At 37.0% G+C, this 13,800-nt stretch overlaps 1 protein-coding gene across 15 annotated transcripts in view; it reads left to right on the forward strand.

The window, feature by feature from the left end:
• WDFY3 (WD repeat and FYVE domain containing 3) overlaps positions 1-13,800 on the forward strand; it is a 277,574-nt gene that overhangs the window by 222,081 nt on the left and 41,693 nt on the right. For 13 of the 15 annotated variants that reach the window (XM_086704669.1, XM_086704671.1, XM_086704668.1 and 10 more), the window contains 3 exons: positions 6,055-6,108; positions 8,372-8,540; positions 11,768-11,931. In XM_086704669.1, coding sequence (XP_086560795.1) covers positions 6,055-6,108; positions 8,372-8,540; positions 11,768-11,931 — 387 coding nt within the window. The remainder of the gene's footprint in view (positions 1-6,054; positions 6,109-8,371; positions 8,541-11,767; positions 11,932-13,800) is intronic. The other 2 variants (XM_086704677.1, XM_086704680.1) reach the window with 1 other exon arrangement.

The raw sequence follows: 13,800 nt of genomic DNA on the forward strand, positions 1-13,800 counted from the left end.
AGGGTTTCCAGCCAGCCTCTGCCACTTCACTCGCTGAGTGACCTGGGACAGGCCACGAGCCACGCCAGGTTTCCATTTCCTTGTGCCTAAAATGGAGAAAGTAACAGTCCCATCTCAAAAGCTGTTAGGACTCAGTTGGTTAAAATTAGAGAGCTACTTCTGTGGTGCTTATTCGTGTGCCAGAAAGCATTCCGAGTGACTTACGTAAATAAACAGTGGCACTAGGCAGTATCCTTTGAAGAAATACAACAGCTAAAGAATAATAGCCTGAATATGTATCTTTCTCTGTATATCAAGAAACTTCATCACGGACTCCACAGGTTTAAAACACGGCAGAAGTTCTTTTTATTCAGAGAAGTCACCCTTTCCAAAGCCTTTCTTCAGACTTTTGCACATGGACTAGAAAAATTTCGTCCAAGCCGATGATGGCACAGGAATCGTGTTTTTAAGTTTAGGGAAATACACTCTCCTGGGCGTGGCTAGCTGGCTCAGTCAGTTCCTGGTCGTGAGTTCAAGCCTCACATTGGGTGTAGAGCCTACTTAAAAACAAAAACAAGCAAACAAACAGAAGAAAAGTATACTTTCCCAAGAAAGCCACTACAAGTTTAAAAGAGAAACCACAAGACTATAAAATCCACTGAGTTCAATTCTGAAAACCCTCTTAACATTTCAAAATAGTAATTCAACTCTTCGGTGTCCAATAATAATCCTTTGCCTCCAAAACGAAGTGCACTTTTGTCCTTAGAAAACTCATGTTTATTGTAGAATCACAGCTTTGGAAGCTGAAAGGGGGTCTCACCTGTCATTTTATCCAGCTTCTTCATTCTGTTTTTTTAATGTGTAATCATTTACCTGTGTTTGTACCTTGTCTCTGAAATGAAGTCCATATTTCACACTTGAGAGCACACCTGTGTTTGGACTAGCCACACTTCATGTGGTCAGTGGCTGCCATTCTAGACCAGAACAGCTCTAGAGAATTCCTGATTTTTAGACCACTGTTTCGTGACTTGTTCTTAATCTATACTCCTTTTTGACGAAAAATTCTTACATCTTCCTTTAATCTCATTTAAATTAAAAAAAATTAAAATTGTAGCTTTTAAAAAAACACAGTCTGGAAAAGCATCTTCTAAGAATTTCCTCCTCCCCAAGGATCTGATCACACTATGCTTCATGAAGACAGAATGGTGACTCTCTCTCAAGGGAATGTATTCCATGCTGTGTTTCACTCCAGTATTTAGCTGTCTTTGAAATAAATCTAGTGTAAACTCCTATACCCAGTTAGAAACCCAGATCACTACAGATCACTAAAGAATATTTGGGGTTTGTTTTTGGATATGTGGTTAATACAAAATGTTTAGAATTCTAAAAATGTTTAGAATCAAACACTTGCCAACTGTAGAAGTTTTATTATATTGCATTAAAAACTTCATTTCAAAACCTTTCATGGTTTAAATACTTTAAATATTTTAAAATACATTCTTGACTTGATATTTGATTCTCTTGACAATTAAAGAAACTAAGATTTATAAAAGAAGCTTAGAACGTGGATCTTCTAATAAGTAGTTTGGGTTCTATAATGTGAGGGAAGCTTGCATTGTTCCAGTGACCCTTTTTTTCCTGCCAAAACCCTGGCTCTATTTATTTTGTACCCACTGATTTCACTACTGTTCTCATACTTCTTAGAATATATAGGGGTTCTAGGTGGCTCAGTGGGTTAAGCATCGGACTTGAGCTCAGGTCATGATCTCACAGTTCGTGGGTTTGAGCCTTGTGTTGGGCTCTGTGCTGACAGCTCAGAGCCTGGAGCCTGCTTCAGATTCTGTGTCTCCTTCTCTCTCTCTCTGCCCCTCCCATGCTCATGCTCTCTGTCTCTCAAAATGAATAAATGTTTAAAAAATTTTTTAAAGAATATGGGTCTTAGACCTGCTAATAAACAGTTAAGATTTTTCAACATAACTTCCTAAAGTTCACTTTTCCCAGAGCTATTCCATTCTGTCAAGAATGTCATACTTGGTACAGCTGTAACTTAAAGCACCATAATCTCTAATACTAGTACACCATATTAAAAAAAATTAAAATCCACCCATATTTTGCAGCCTTTTACTAGCACCTACTTTTGTCTGAGCAAACCAGCAATACAGTCTCTAATTCTTAATCTTTTCCTCAAGTGAATAATTAAGACTTTAAGCCTGTAACAATCTGATAAAATATTTCTTGAGTCAACAGTCATTTAAATTGAATCCATTCAAGAATACTAAAATATAAGACAAATATGCTCTCCTAAAAATGTGACAAACCCACTATTTTTATTTAACTGAGGCATATGCTTTTGAGGCATATTTTTTACTTATATAACCATATTTTTATATTGTTTATTCCTTTCCTTCTTTATACCCGTGTCATTCAACTTTATAGAAGTATATTTAAACTTCCGTATCAGATAAAAACAAAATAACCTATTTGAAGTTCACACTTACAACCTTAGTATCATTAGCATTTTACGTAAGCAAAGGCGTTCACCATCCTAAGAAATCTAAACAGTCTCAGAAATAAGTATGTACCATATGGAACTTATTTTTCAGCCAGATGGGTTACATATTGGGAAATACAAGGCAGTCAAGAAAGGCTGCAGATACATTTACAGAAAAGGAAAGAGCAGGTGGGAAGGGGAGACAGTTACAGAATGTGGAATTTATGTGGCTTAGTCCATTCACGAGTCAAGGTTAATCTGAATCTGCTGTGATGAAATTTTCTGAATGACTAATTATTTTGGTTTTGCCAGTTCAGAATTCTTGTAAATTTAAAATGCCATTAAATGTCCACTTTTATTTTATGGAATATGCAGTCTGGCAATGTTTACAGCAAAGAAGATTCCAAAAAGTAGAAGCAGCTGCTCTCCTACTGACTTGTATCATAAGATCAAAAAAGAAGAGTAGGTGCTTACGAAGCACAGTGAGCTTGATGCTCTGCAGAGCAGTTTACGTGCAGTTTCATTACATCTCACCACAGTCCTCTGAAGTATAGTTAGTACTGTTTTCCCAGTTACACAGAGGAGGCATCAAAATGTAGAGAAGTTCTAGGGTGCATCCAGTAAGTAGTAGAGTAAGACATAGTATATAGGATGACAGTTCCTCAGAAGTTGAATCACTTTTGAAAAAGAAGAGATTCTAACCTTTGATGGTTTTGTGACATTATTGGTGAACAGTGAATTTCTTCCAGACAGAAACAGTATGCTAGGTTTTGTCTCTCTAATGCTAACAGAGTATCAGGAACTTAATCAGTGTTGAATGAATGGACATATCAGCACTCTTTCTCCTGAAATTAAAGACTTTTCCATTGCTTTCTCATTTAGCATTCTGTAGAATTTTCCTAATTCTGAAACTTTTCTAGTAAAAAGGGCTAGAGCCAAATTATGACATTTGGGCCTAAAACTTATATAATTTGGGAGAGGGCTCTACAAGAAAAGGAGTGTAAACTTCGGGCTACAAAATTACTCGGACGCCTCTTTCCAGCCTTTTGAAAGGATCCCGTAGAAACTGAGAGCTGTTGAAGTTTAAGACTTTCCTTTTGGGGGGTGTCTGGGTGGCTCAGTAGTTTAATCATCAGACTTGATTTTGGTTCAGGTCATGGTCTTGCGGTTTGTGGGTTCAAGCCCCGCGTTGGGCTTTGCACTGGCAGTTAGGAGCCTGCTTGGGATTCTCTCTGCCCCTCCCACTCACACTGTCTCTGTCTCTGTTTCTCTCAAAATAAAAATAAAAAAGACTTTCCTTTTGGGATAATTTCCATTACTAAAACAGCTATGCTAAATTGCACTGTAATTCTATATTTTTTATTAAAGTTTTTTTTTGAGAGAAAGTGCATTCGTGAGTGGGGGAGGGGGAAGAGAGAGAGAATCCCAAGCAGACTTGGGGCTCAATTTCACAAATCATGAGATTATGACCTGAGCCGAAATCACGAGTTGGACACCCAACTGACTGAGCCACCCCGGTGCCCCTGTAATTCTGTATTTTAGGTGGTAATGTCAGTTGTAGATGTTGTTAAGATGTGAGCAGAGGATATGATGAAAATATAAAATCCAGTGGCTTTTAAGCAATTGTGTCATTACTCTGAATCCTAAGTAAGGAGAATAAGATTCCATATTTTGCCATTTTAAAAAAAATTGTATTTAGATATGAAAACCAGGTTTTAATTCTGTGGTCTCCTTATTTTCATAGAATAATTATCTCAAACAAGTGTTCTATTATTTGCAGTTACCACCAGGGTGAAGACCCCATTGCCTACCTATTAATTTTGGGCTGCTTGGGACAGAAGGGTAATCAACTTACTAGAAGCTTCCTTTTCTAATTAAGGGAATCTCCTGTGGCTGCTGTCACATATATTTTTTGTTTAATATACAGATGTCACAGGATTCCTAGAAACTAAGCAACTCATTCAGGAAATGCCATTGTCAGCATTATAGAAAAATGTGAAGAAAAATGGCTGAAGAATTGTTTTCTAGAAATTCTGACTTTGAAAGTTTTAGATTTCTGTGTAAACAATTATAATTTAGTTATAATTTTTTTTAGTAAAAGAGAGGTATGATAATATTAAAGTTATTGGTATAGCTTATCTCTTTACTATTGATTGAATGCTGTGCCTTGTAGTGAAACAAGAGCCTCAGTGAGTGGATCAATGAGCAAGTATGTATTAGACTGGTACTGTACCCTATGCTGCAGGGAAAATAAAGCGTGTGCATTTCAGACCCTGCCAGCATTCTGGTTGGTGATAAATAGTGGACATCAAAGTTGCATTTGCCAATAGGAATTTGTTCATTTTGCTATATTGGTCTGTCACACATCCAGCAATCTATCTTAGTCTTTTTTAATGAATTTCAGAGAGAGTTGCAGAGTCAGTACCCTTCACCCCTTAATATTACACATGCATATCAATAATTAGAATTCAGTTTTTGTTTATAATTCTTTTTTTATTGGCGTAAATTTTACATACATTGAGATATACAAATCTTAAGTACCATTGTATATTCACATGTGTGTATTTTATACTCGTGTAGCCAGTACCCTTACCAAGATAGAGAACATGGATATATATTTTAAAGATTATTCTTCATTACAAGGTATGCTTTTAAAAGTTTGCTTTTAAAGATAAACATTTATTAAAACCATGTGAAGTATTTGAAAGAATGCCCAGTAGTCCAGTGTGTGTTTTGCCTAGGGAAGAAACCCTTGTGAAGTCATTTTGCTGACGCGTGTTTACCGTGGGGAAAGGTACTAGAAGTCAACTCCAGATAAGAAGGAAGAAAAATTGGGAGTAGTTCTTGGGTGCATTATTGTCTGTATGTAGCTATCCGTGTGTGTTTACGTGCATAAGCCCAACACGACAGCTCAAAAGAAATTGCCTTCTTGTTAGTTGAGATTTTATTCTGAGAGTAAAATATATAGCTGCCACCTAATATTTTTGGAAGTGCTCTTTACAAAACTTTTGGCCTGGAGACTGATGGCCCAGTCTCCCTTTTGCTTTCAGCCATTGTGGGGTTGTAGGTGGGAAAGTAGTAAAGAAAGTAGGGCATTGGGCTTTTAGGGGAGGAAAGCACCTCATGATTTCTGTGGTGTGGGGTTTTGGAGATAATGGTGTAAACCAGTTACTCCCGTTATGAAACAGACATAAGGATAAGCACAGTGAAAGGCAGGTGGAAGGTAATAGCTAGCATTAGATTCTATTATCCAGTTTTCTGTTTTTTTCCTTTTGAAGCCATATAGACTTGCCTGTCAATCATCCATGACATTGGCCGCCTGTGCTGAGGTTTTGTCTGTGATTTTTCAGTTAGTCCTGTTCAGTTAGCCTTGAGAATTTTAGTGTAGTTTTTACTTTAAAACTACTTTGGATAATTAAAAAATAGTGACGATAATCACATGAATTTTGAGTGTGTCTTCCATATGTCATACAATCCTCAGGAAAATTTTATTTTTGTGGTGTTCTTTATGTTGTTGTTGTTTTGGTTTTGTTTTTTGTTTTTTTTTTTTTCTGATGTGTCTATACTTAATACCCTGTTTTCAGTCTGAGGTCCCAAGTAAACAGCCCGAGACACCTGATGATATCATTCCTCAAAAGGTAAAACACAAATTACCATAAGAGAATGCAAAATACTTGCAGTTTTCTTTGTTTTGTTTTTGTTTTTTTAGTGCATGGTAGACTAGACTAACATAAAAGATTGACTTTCAATTTGTTCTTGTAAGTTCCTTAGAGTTGAAAGGTTGGTGTCATTCGTGCTGAGAGATGTCCTAATCTTTCTCAGCTTTATTCTAATTAGCTTTCTAGGGCCTGTCTGCTGCTCACTAACAGGTTGAGTGTTCGCTGCTCTCACCACAAAATGTGTATTGCTTCACGTATAAACTAACAAGTTCTGACGCATGTTAGTAATGGGCAGCCTGACACCCTCAACTTTTTTTTTCATTTACTCATTTAATTCCTCCAGATACTAAATAGTGTGTATTTTGAGAATACAAGAAGTATCCTCTTCTAAAAATTATTTTTTCAACCAGAAGGCTTTAATGAAAACTAAGATATACATAGATCACTTAAAAAAATTTTTTAGCTTACTTTAATTATAAGTTTAAAAATATACAATTATTTTCTTTTTCCAGAAAGATTCAGTACCTTACTCAGTTTAAAAAAAAAAAAAAAAGCGATTCTTTAGAACACAGAAAACTACCTCCAAATATTTAGGGAATAAGGCTTATATTTCCAAGTTGAAGTCCTTAACCAAGTAGATGTTCCCCCATCTACTCATTGTCTTGCCCATAACTAACTATGCTTTCATCTTTTTAAAAGAACAATTTTGAGTTGAAGATAAGACTGTTATACTTAACGTAGAAGAATTGGTACACTACAAAGTTTACTACCTTTCTTTCATTTCAAAACTATTGCAGTATTATTAGTTTGCTTATCAGATTGGTCCTTCCATCATTGTAATATTATTTTACCTCATTTTAATAGTTTCCTATGTTATATATTTCACTTTCCATTTATTGCATATCATTCCTCAGTTAGCTTGCTGCTCTCCTGACTCTGTACCTAAAGTTCAAAGAAGGGCATTGTGGCTTCAGTTATGTAGTTTTTTTTATCTCAAAATAGGTTCAGTATTTAAGTCTAAATATTCCAATTGGACATTTATTTTCCGCTTAAGTTGGAAATCATTTGTTTAAAAAGGTCTTGCTTGAAAAAGCATTATAGTGGAAAGTATATATTGACTACTTGAGTTGAAGAGTAAGCCAACAGAATATTTTTAATTACCTATTCTTATTCATGAGAAAGGAAAAGTGAAATAATGTTTAGAAAGGGAAGGTTTTAAAGCATGATTCAAACTCCATCTTTTTTTTTAATTGTTAATCCAAAGTCTGGGTCTCATTCTAATCGAGGAACCTCTATACATATATTCTCCCTGTGGTTTTGCAGTTTTGTAGGACATTTTAGACCTTATTTTTTCCATTATATTTTTAAGAAAAAAGGTCTGGGTCAATTGAAGACTTTATTTTTAGGTTAAATATTAATTATTTTGAAAAAGAAACGCTCTTGAATCGTATTCCAAAAATATCTTTTCTAATGTTTCTAGGTAATAAATTTCTTTTTCAAGATGGACTTATATATGTTCTTAATATACTCAGTTAGCAGACTTATGGATCATGTTATTTTTACACAACAAACAACAGGAATGTTTTAGCAAATTGAATGTATCAGCTTGGAGGGGCAGGCCAGCCAAAGAGCACCATCTGGCCTAAAGCTGGTTGATTCCATCTTGGGTCAGAATGCTCTAAAATTTCTAGAATTTTAGTGATAACTGGGAATATGGGGAAGAACAGTGCAGTTCTAAGTCTTTACCTCCAGATATCTGAAATAAACACAGGCACAGATGATTCCAACTGAATGGATGGGCCTTTAGGCCTGACTATTTAACTTTATTTTGCAAAGTTCCAGGCTCCTCACAAACCAGACATCCTCTTGCAACTTGATGCTCTCCAACACTGGGTGTTCTCTTTACTGTCTAAGAAGGTTTTCTAATACATCTACTACAGTGAGGCCATGCAGTACTAACATGAAAACATTATTTGACTAGAGGTGATTTATTTCTATTTCAAGAAGAAAAACTGCTAATATCGTTTTTTTAACTTATGTATGTTTTAAAAACCAATACAATTTAAAAGTAGAGAAACGTAACCCAAAAGTGTATGGATTTTTTGTGTATAAATATAGTCTGTCAAAAATCCCTTTAAAAAGGTAACACATAATGAAGTCTTGACACCATACCTTCCCTAGGAAGCTTATATTTTAATTCTGAAAATAACTACCTGAATCCTTTTCTTCCGTTATTTCTTAGAAACCTGCTCGATACAGAAGAGCTGTAAGTTATGACAGTAAAGAATACTACATGCGACTAGCCTCTGGCAATCCAGCCATTGTCCAGGATGCCATTGTGGAGAGTTCAGAAGGTGAAGCTACACAGCAAGAACCAGAGCATGGCGAAGATACTATTGCTAAGGTCAAAGGTCAGCCTTCCTCTTGGATTTAGTTAAAAATGACTTTGGATCGTCTCTTACATTAGAATTTTTATGAAAATATGAGCTACTGCAAAGAGTAGGGCCAACCCTAGGGATAAAAGTATCCATTCATATTTTACAATTTCACTCTTCTTAAAAATTGATTTCTATATTAGAACTAAAGAGACTGGCTCTTCTTTCTTGTCTACAGATAGATAGAATGTGCCTATTGGCCTGATAGTTTGTTTTTAGTGCATTTGGCAGAACTCTCAGTGTTACCTGATACTTTAATCCAATGCCCCGATAACCAAATAAATATTTATAAAATTAAAACAACTACTAAATGTGTTATTAGTGCATGTTAGACAATAGGTAAGAAATTTCTTCCTATGAGCTAAGACAGATTATTCCAAATCTGTGCTTTATGAGCTTAGTAAAACATACCTGAGATGATGAATTAGACATGGACTTTTTGATTCTGAACTTTTATATATGTGTGCCCCCCTCCCCGCTTCCTGCAGCTTTTCCATGATCTAAATCTTAACAAACCCCACCAGACCTTGAAGACACTGGTCAAATTTCAAATCCTCCTTCTCTGAAGCCTTTTCCAACTTCCCTGTCCACCGAGAACATTTTGCTCATATCTCTTACAGCAATTTCAGTGTTTTTCACTGCTTTATGTTTTCTAAACATAAGTTTCTCAGAGGCAAGAGATCCTTTTTCTTCTCACCAATGACTTTTGGCACATGCCCAATGCAAAATGGGGATTCAGTCAATATTGAATAAGTAAATCGGTCCATTGTTTTAACTACTTTAAGCCTCTGATTAATGATAAATTCAAAAGTCTTGGCATATTCTGTAAACAAAGCCTCAGAATATAAATTGAGGACTTCAAATTAAAAATAAATTTCAGGGGCGCCTGGGTGGCGCAGTCGGTTAAGCGTCCGACTTCAGCCAGGTCATGATCTCGCGCTCCGTGAGTTCGAGCCCCGCGTCGGGCTCTGGGCTGATGGCTCAGAGCCTGGAGCCTGTTTCCGATTCTGTGTCTCCCTCTCTCTCTGCCCCTCGCCCGTTCATGCTCTGTCTCTCTCTGTCCCAAAAATAAATAAACGTTGAAAAAAAAAAAATTTAAAAAAAAAATAAATAAATTTCAGATCCAGTTGATTAAAAAACATAGTATATGACCATGTCAACAAAACACCCCATCAAAAATTGTGATCCGTCTCTTGTATTATTATAATATTCATCTTCTCATTGTGACTATGACTTCGTAAGCCTTTCGTAATCTAACATTTTCCTAGAATCCTTGAAACTTGTAGTAGTTGAGCAAGGTTTATAGTCTTCTAATTTTCTTGACATTGCCCCAGCACAGTTACACAAGTGGGTCCAAAGCTGAATTTACTTAATATAAGCTAAGGTATACTTCAGAGTTAGTCAGATGACCTGTGTTTGGGTCATTGGCACTTGACTTGGCTTGGCCTCATTTTCCTAATCTCCAGTGGAGGTAAAACCACAAATTTTGGTGTCCCTACTGTGTTGTGCATGGTATTATGCTAGACATAGAATTGGAAGTTTTGATTTATTAAAAATAATGCAACTATAGAGGCATCTGGCTGGCTCAGTCAGTACAGCATCTGACTCTTGATATGGGGGTTGTGAATTCAAGCCTCACGTTGGGCGTAGAACTTAACTTTCAAAAAAAAAATACATATATATATATATATATATATATATATATATATATATATATGAGTATATATATAAGCTTTTCTCCCTTGTGGATATTCTCAGCAGGACTTGATCCCTCTTGCTTACTTATTATACTTTTTCATATATAAAAAGAAGGTTCTTCTCGGGGCGCCTGGGTGGCTCAGTTGCTTTGGCGTCCGACTTTGGCTCAGGTCATGATCTCACCGTTCGTGAGTTCGAGCCCCGCGTCGGGCTCTGTGCTGACAGCTCAGAGCCTGGAGCCTGCTTTGGATTCTGTGTCTCCCTCTCTCTCTGTTCCTACCCTGCTCATGCTCTGTCTCTCTCTGTCTCAAAAATAAATAAAAACATTAAAATTTAAAAAAAAAAAAAAGGTTCTTCTCAAGGCAGAGCAGAACCTCTGATAACTCATGCTCAAAGGATAAGATTCTAAAAGGCTGGGGGCGCCTGGGTGGCGCAGTCGGTTAAGCGTCCGACTTCAGCCAGGTCACGATCTCGCGGTCCGTGAGTTCGAGCCCCGCGTCAGGCTCTGGGCTGATGGCTCAGAGCCTGGAGCCTGTTTCCGATTCTGTGTCTCCCTCTCTCTCTGCCCCTCCCCCGTTCATGCTCTGTCTCCCTCTGTCCCAAAAATAAATAAACGTTGAAAAAATTTTTTTTAAGTAAAAAATAAAATAAATAAAATAAAAGGCTGACTTAAGCTTTTGCAACATTCTTAGCACAATTATCATTGGGTGTAACATGACTTTTTGGGACAAGTATAGAATATTAATTAAGTGTTGGGTTTAGAGTGTATTTTGAGTGTTTCTCATACTTTGGCATCTCATCAACTGATTTTAATGTCATCTCCTGTGGTTATTAATAAAATTTTCAAAATATAGACAGTAGAGTGTTTCCTTAACCTGCAAATTAGGTCACCTGTCCTGTATTTTAAAGAATTGTATTTTTTAATGATGTGATGATTTGATCACCTTGATTCATATATGAATGACCATATTGCTGCTTGTTACATAAGTCTTGAAATAGTCCTCATTGGGCCTTCCATGTAGGTGGGATCTCTTATAATCATATTTATAACTTGCTGTCTTTAATTTTGTTTCTGATAGTGATTGATCATTTGTTTATGATACTTCCTCAATGACACCTGTCCATAAGAAACACCATTCTTACTATTAATTATGCTAAGCTCTCTATCATCATCTGACACTTATTTAGTATTTACTATTAAATACGATGCTAAGCATGAATAAGCAATTAAATCCTCCCAACAGCCCTCTAAGATAGATGGTATTTTTGTCCCAGTTTTATAGATGAGGAAACTGAAGTTCAGAGAAGGCAGATAGATAATTCTCCAGGGTCACATAACTATTTCACTTTAGGGCCTATGTCTTCAATCACTGCATTGTGCTGCCTCCCTGTACCTTTCAGAGTTACCTCATTTCGGAAATACGTGGGAGAGACTGCCTGAGCCCAAACTGCTTCCCAAATGGCCCCTGCAAGGTCACATGGCTGTCATGGTTATTATCCCATAGGTCTGGTCAAGCCTCCTCTAAAACGGTCTCGATCCGCACCTGATGGAGGAGATGAGGAGAGCCAGGAGCAACTACAAGACCAGATTGCTGAGGGCAGCTCTATAGAGGAGGAGGAGAAAACAGACAATGCTACCCTACTGCGCCTGTTGGAGGAAGGAGAAAAGGTACTGTGCTTCTAAAAAGTAAGGATTGTATTTAAGTGACTTGTTTCCATTTTACAAGACTAACTGATAGGTATTTATCTGGTGGCAGAAGATAAATATTTTAGCCCCTAAAATGAAATACAGGGTGAATAGTAGGCAGCCTTTTGGATTCAGTACTCTACATCTGTCATTTTCAGGATTTTCTGACCGATCTGAACACACTAAACAGCACAAAGCTTCATCAAATACAGTATTAACATTGATACCTAGTTTACTCTATCTCTGTACCCTTTATTAGACTATACTTATTGCCATAATTTTCTGTTTCAAACCCATGCACGCAACCCACTCAGTAATCTGGTCTTGTTTTGTTTTGTTTTTGTTTTTGTTTTTTTTTCAACGTTTATTTATTTTTTTTGGGACAGAGAGAGACAGAGCATGAGCGGGGGAGGGGCAGAGAGAGAGGGAGACACAGAATCGGAAACAGGCTCCAGGCTCTGAGCCATCAGCCCAGAGCCCAACGCGGGGCTCGAACTCACAGACCGCGAGATCGTGACCTGGCTGAAGTCGGTCGCTTAACCAACTGCGCCACCCAGGCGCCCCTTGTTTTGTTTTTTTAAACACCTCCATAGTTCCATTAACCATGTACAAGCATCTTCAGCCCATCCGTATCATCATCCCCAGGCTTATATTTAAGCCCCATCTCCTTCACTCGCAGAAGACCGCCTTACCTTTCTACTTCTCTCCCGACCTCTTACACCCTGCTGACCTGTTCAGGCTCACTTCACTGACTCTGCCTTATAAGCCTGATAAGCTTATAAGCAGCACTCTGTGCCCCACAGTTGACCACGTCCATAATACTAGTGCTTTACTCTGTGCTTTACTCACTGTGTTTTCTGCCAAGATGCCCCTCCTTCCATCACGTGCATAATAATCTATCCTGGGGGCTCCCATTTGGTACAATCTCATTTCCCATGATCTTTTTAATACTCAGATGTAGGAGGCTTTCTTTGATTGTCTTGCCAGCTCAGGCTTGCTTGGATACCCCTCCCCTGTGCTCTTACAGTGCCTTGTATGTATCGTTCTCCTTTATCATGTCATGAATGTTCCTGTGCCTATCTCTTCCCATAGGCAGGGAGCTCCTTATAGCCAGGCAGTGTTTCTTATTCCAATCCCCATTGCCTTACACAGTTCCAATCACCTAATAGATACCCAATAAACTTCTGAAGGAAGGAGTGATTAGTTGAGTAAATAAAAGAATAAATAAATGAAGGAATGAGTGAGTTAAACATGTAGTGAATATTGACTTTTTAAAGTGTGGTCTTTTTGCCTCTCATATTAGGCCTTAGTGTAACCCTTGAAATCTTACCCACTAAGGTATAACCAGAACTTAGGGTATGATTTTTAAAATTCTGTTTGAATATATGGCTTAATTAATCTTGAATGAAAATATTTTTAAAAATCATGTAATTATAAAAGTACATGAGGTCTGAAGCAAGCACAAGAGAGGCTTCTGAAGTCTTGGGAATGTTCTGTTTCTTAATCTGGATGCTGGCTGTGTCATATTTTTAGCATTTGAAAATTCACCAAGCTATGCACTTACAAAAAACATTTTTGTGTTTGTATCTTACACTACAATAGAATGATTTTCAAAGTATTGGTTTTTTTTCCTATAACATTCTACATTTTTATTATAAAAGTAGTTCAGATGTGTTGAAAATTGACTACGTTTGCATGTTTTAGAAAAATCTGTTTTCTAACACTCATTTTTCAAACTTTTAATCTCATTAAGTACAGTTTTTGCTCTAATTGATTTACGTTTAAATAGTGCAAGAAGTATATTCAGACTGACATTTGTTTGACTCTAGATTGGTTGCTGATATTTTTTCC

The sequence above is a fragment of the Puma concolor genome, chromosome B1 (assembly GCF_028749965.1).
Source record: "Puma concolor isolate L17-30 chromosome B1, mPumCon1.1.hap2, whole genome shotgun sequence".
Lineage (NCBI taxonomy): Eukaryota > Metazoa > Chordata > Mammalia > Carnivora > Felidae > Puma > Puma concolor.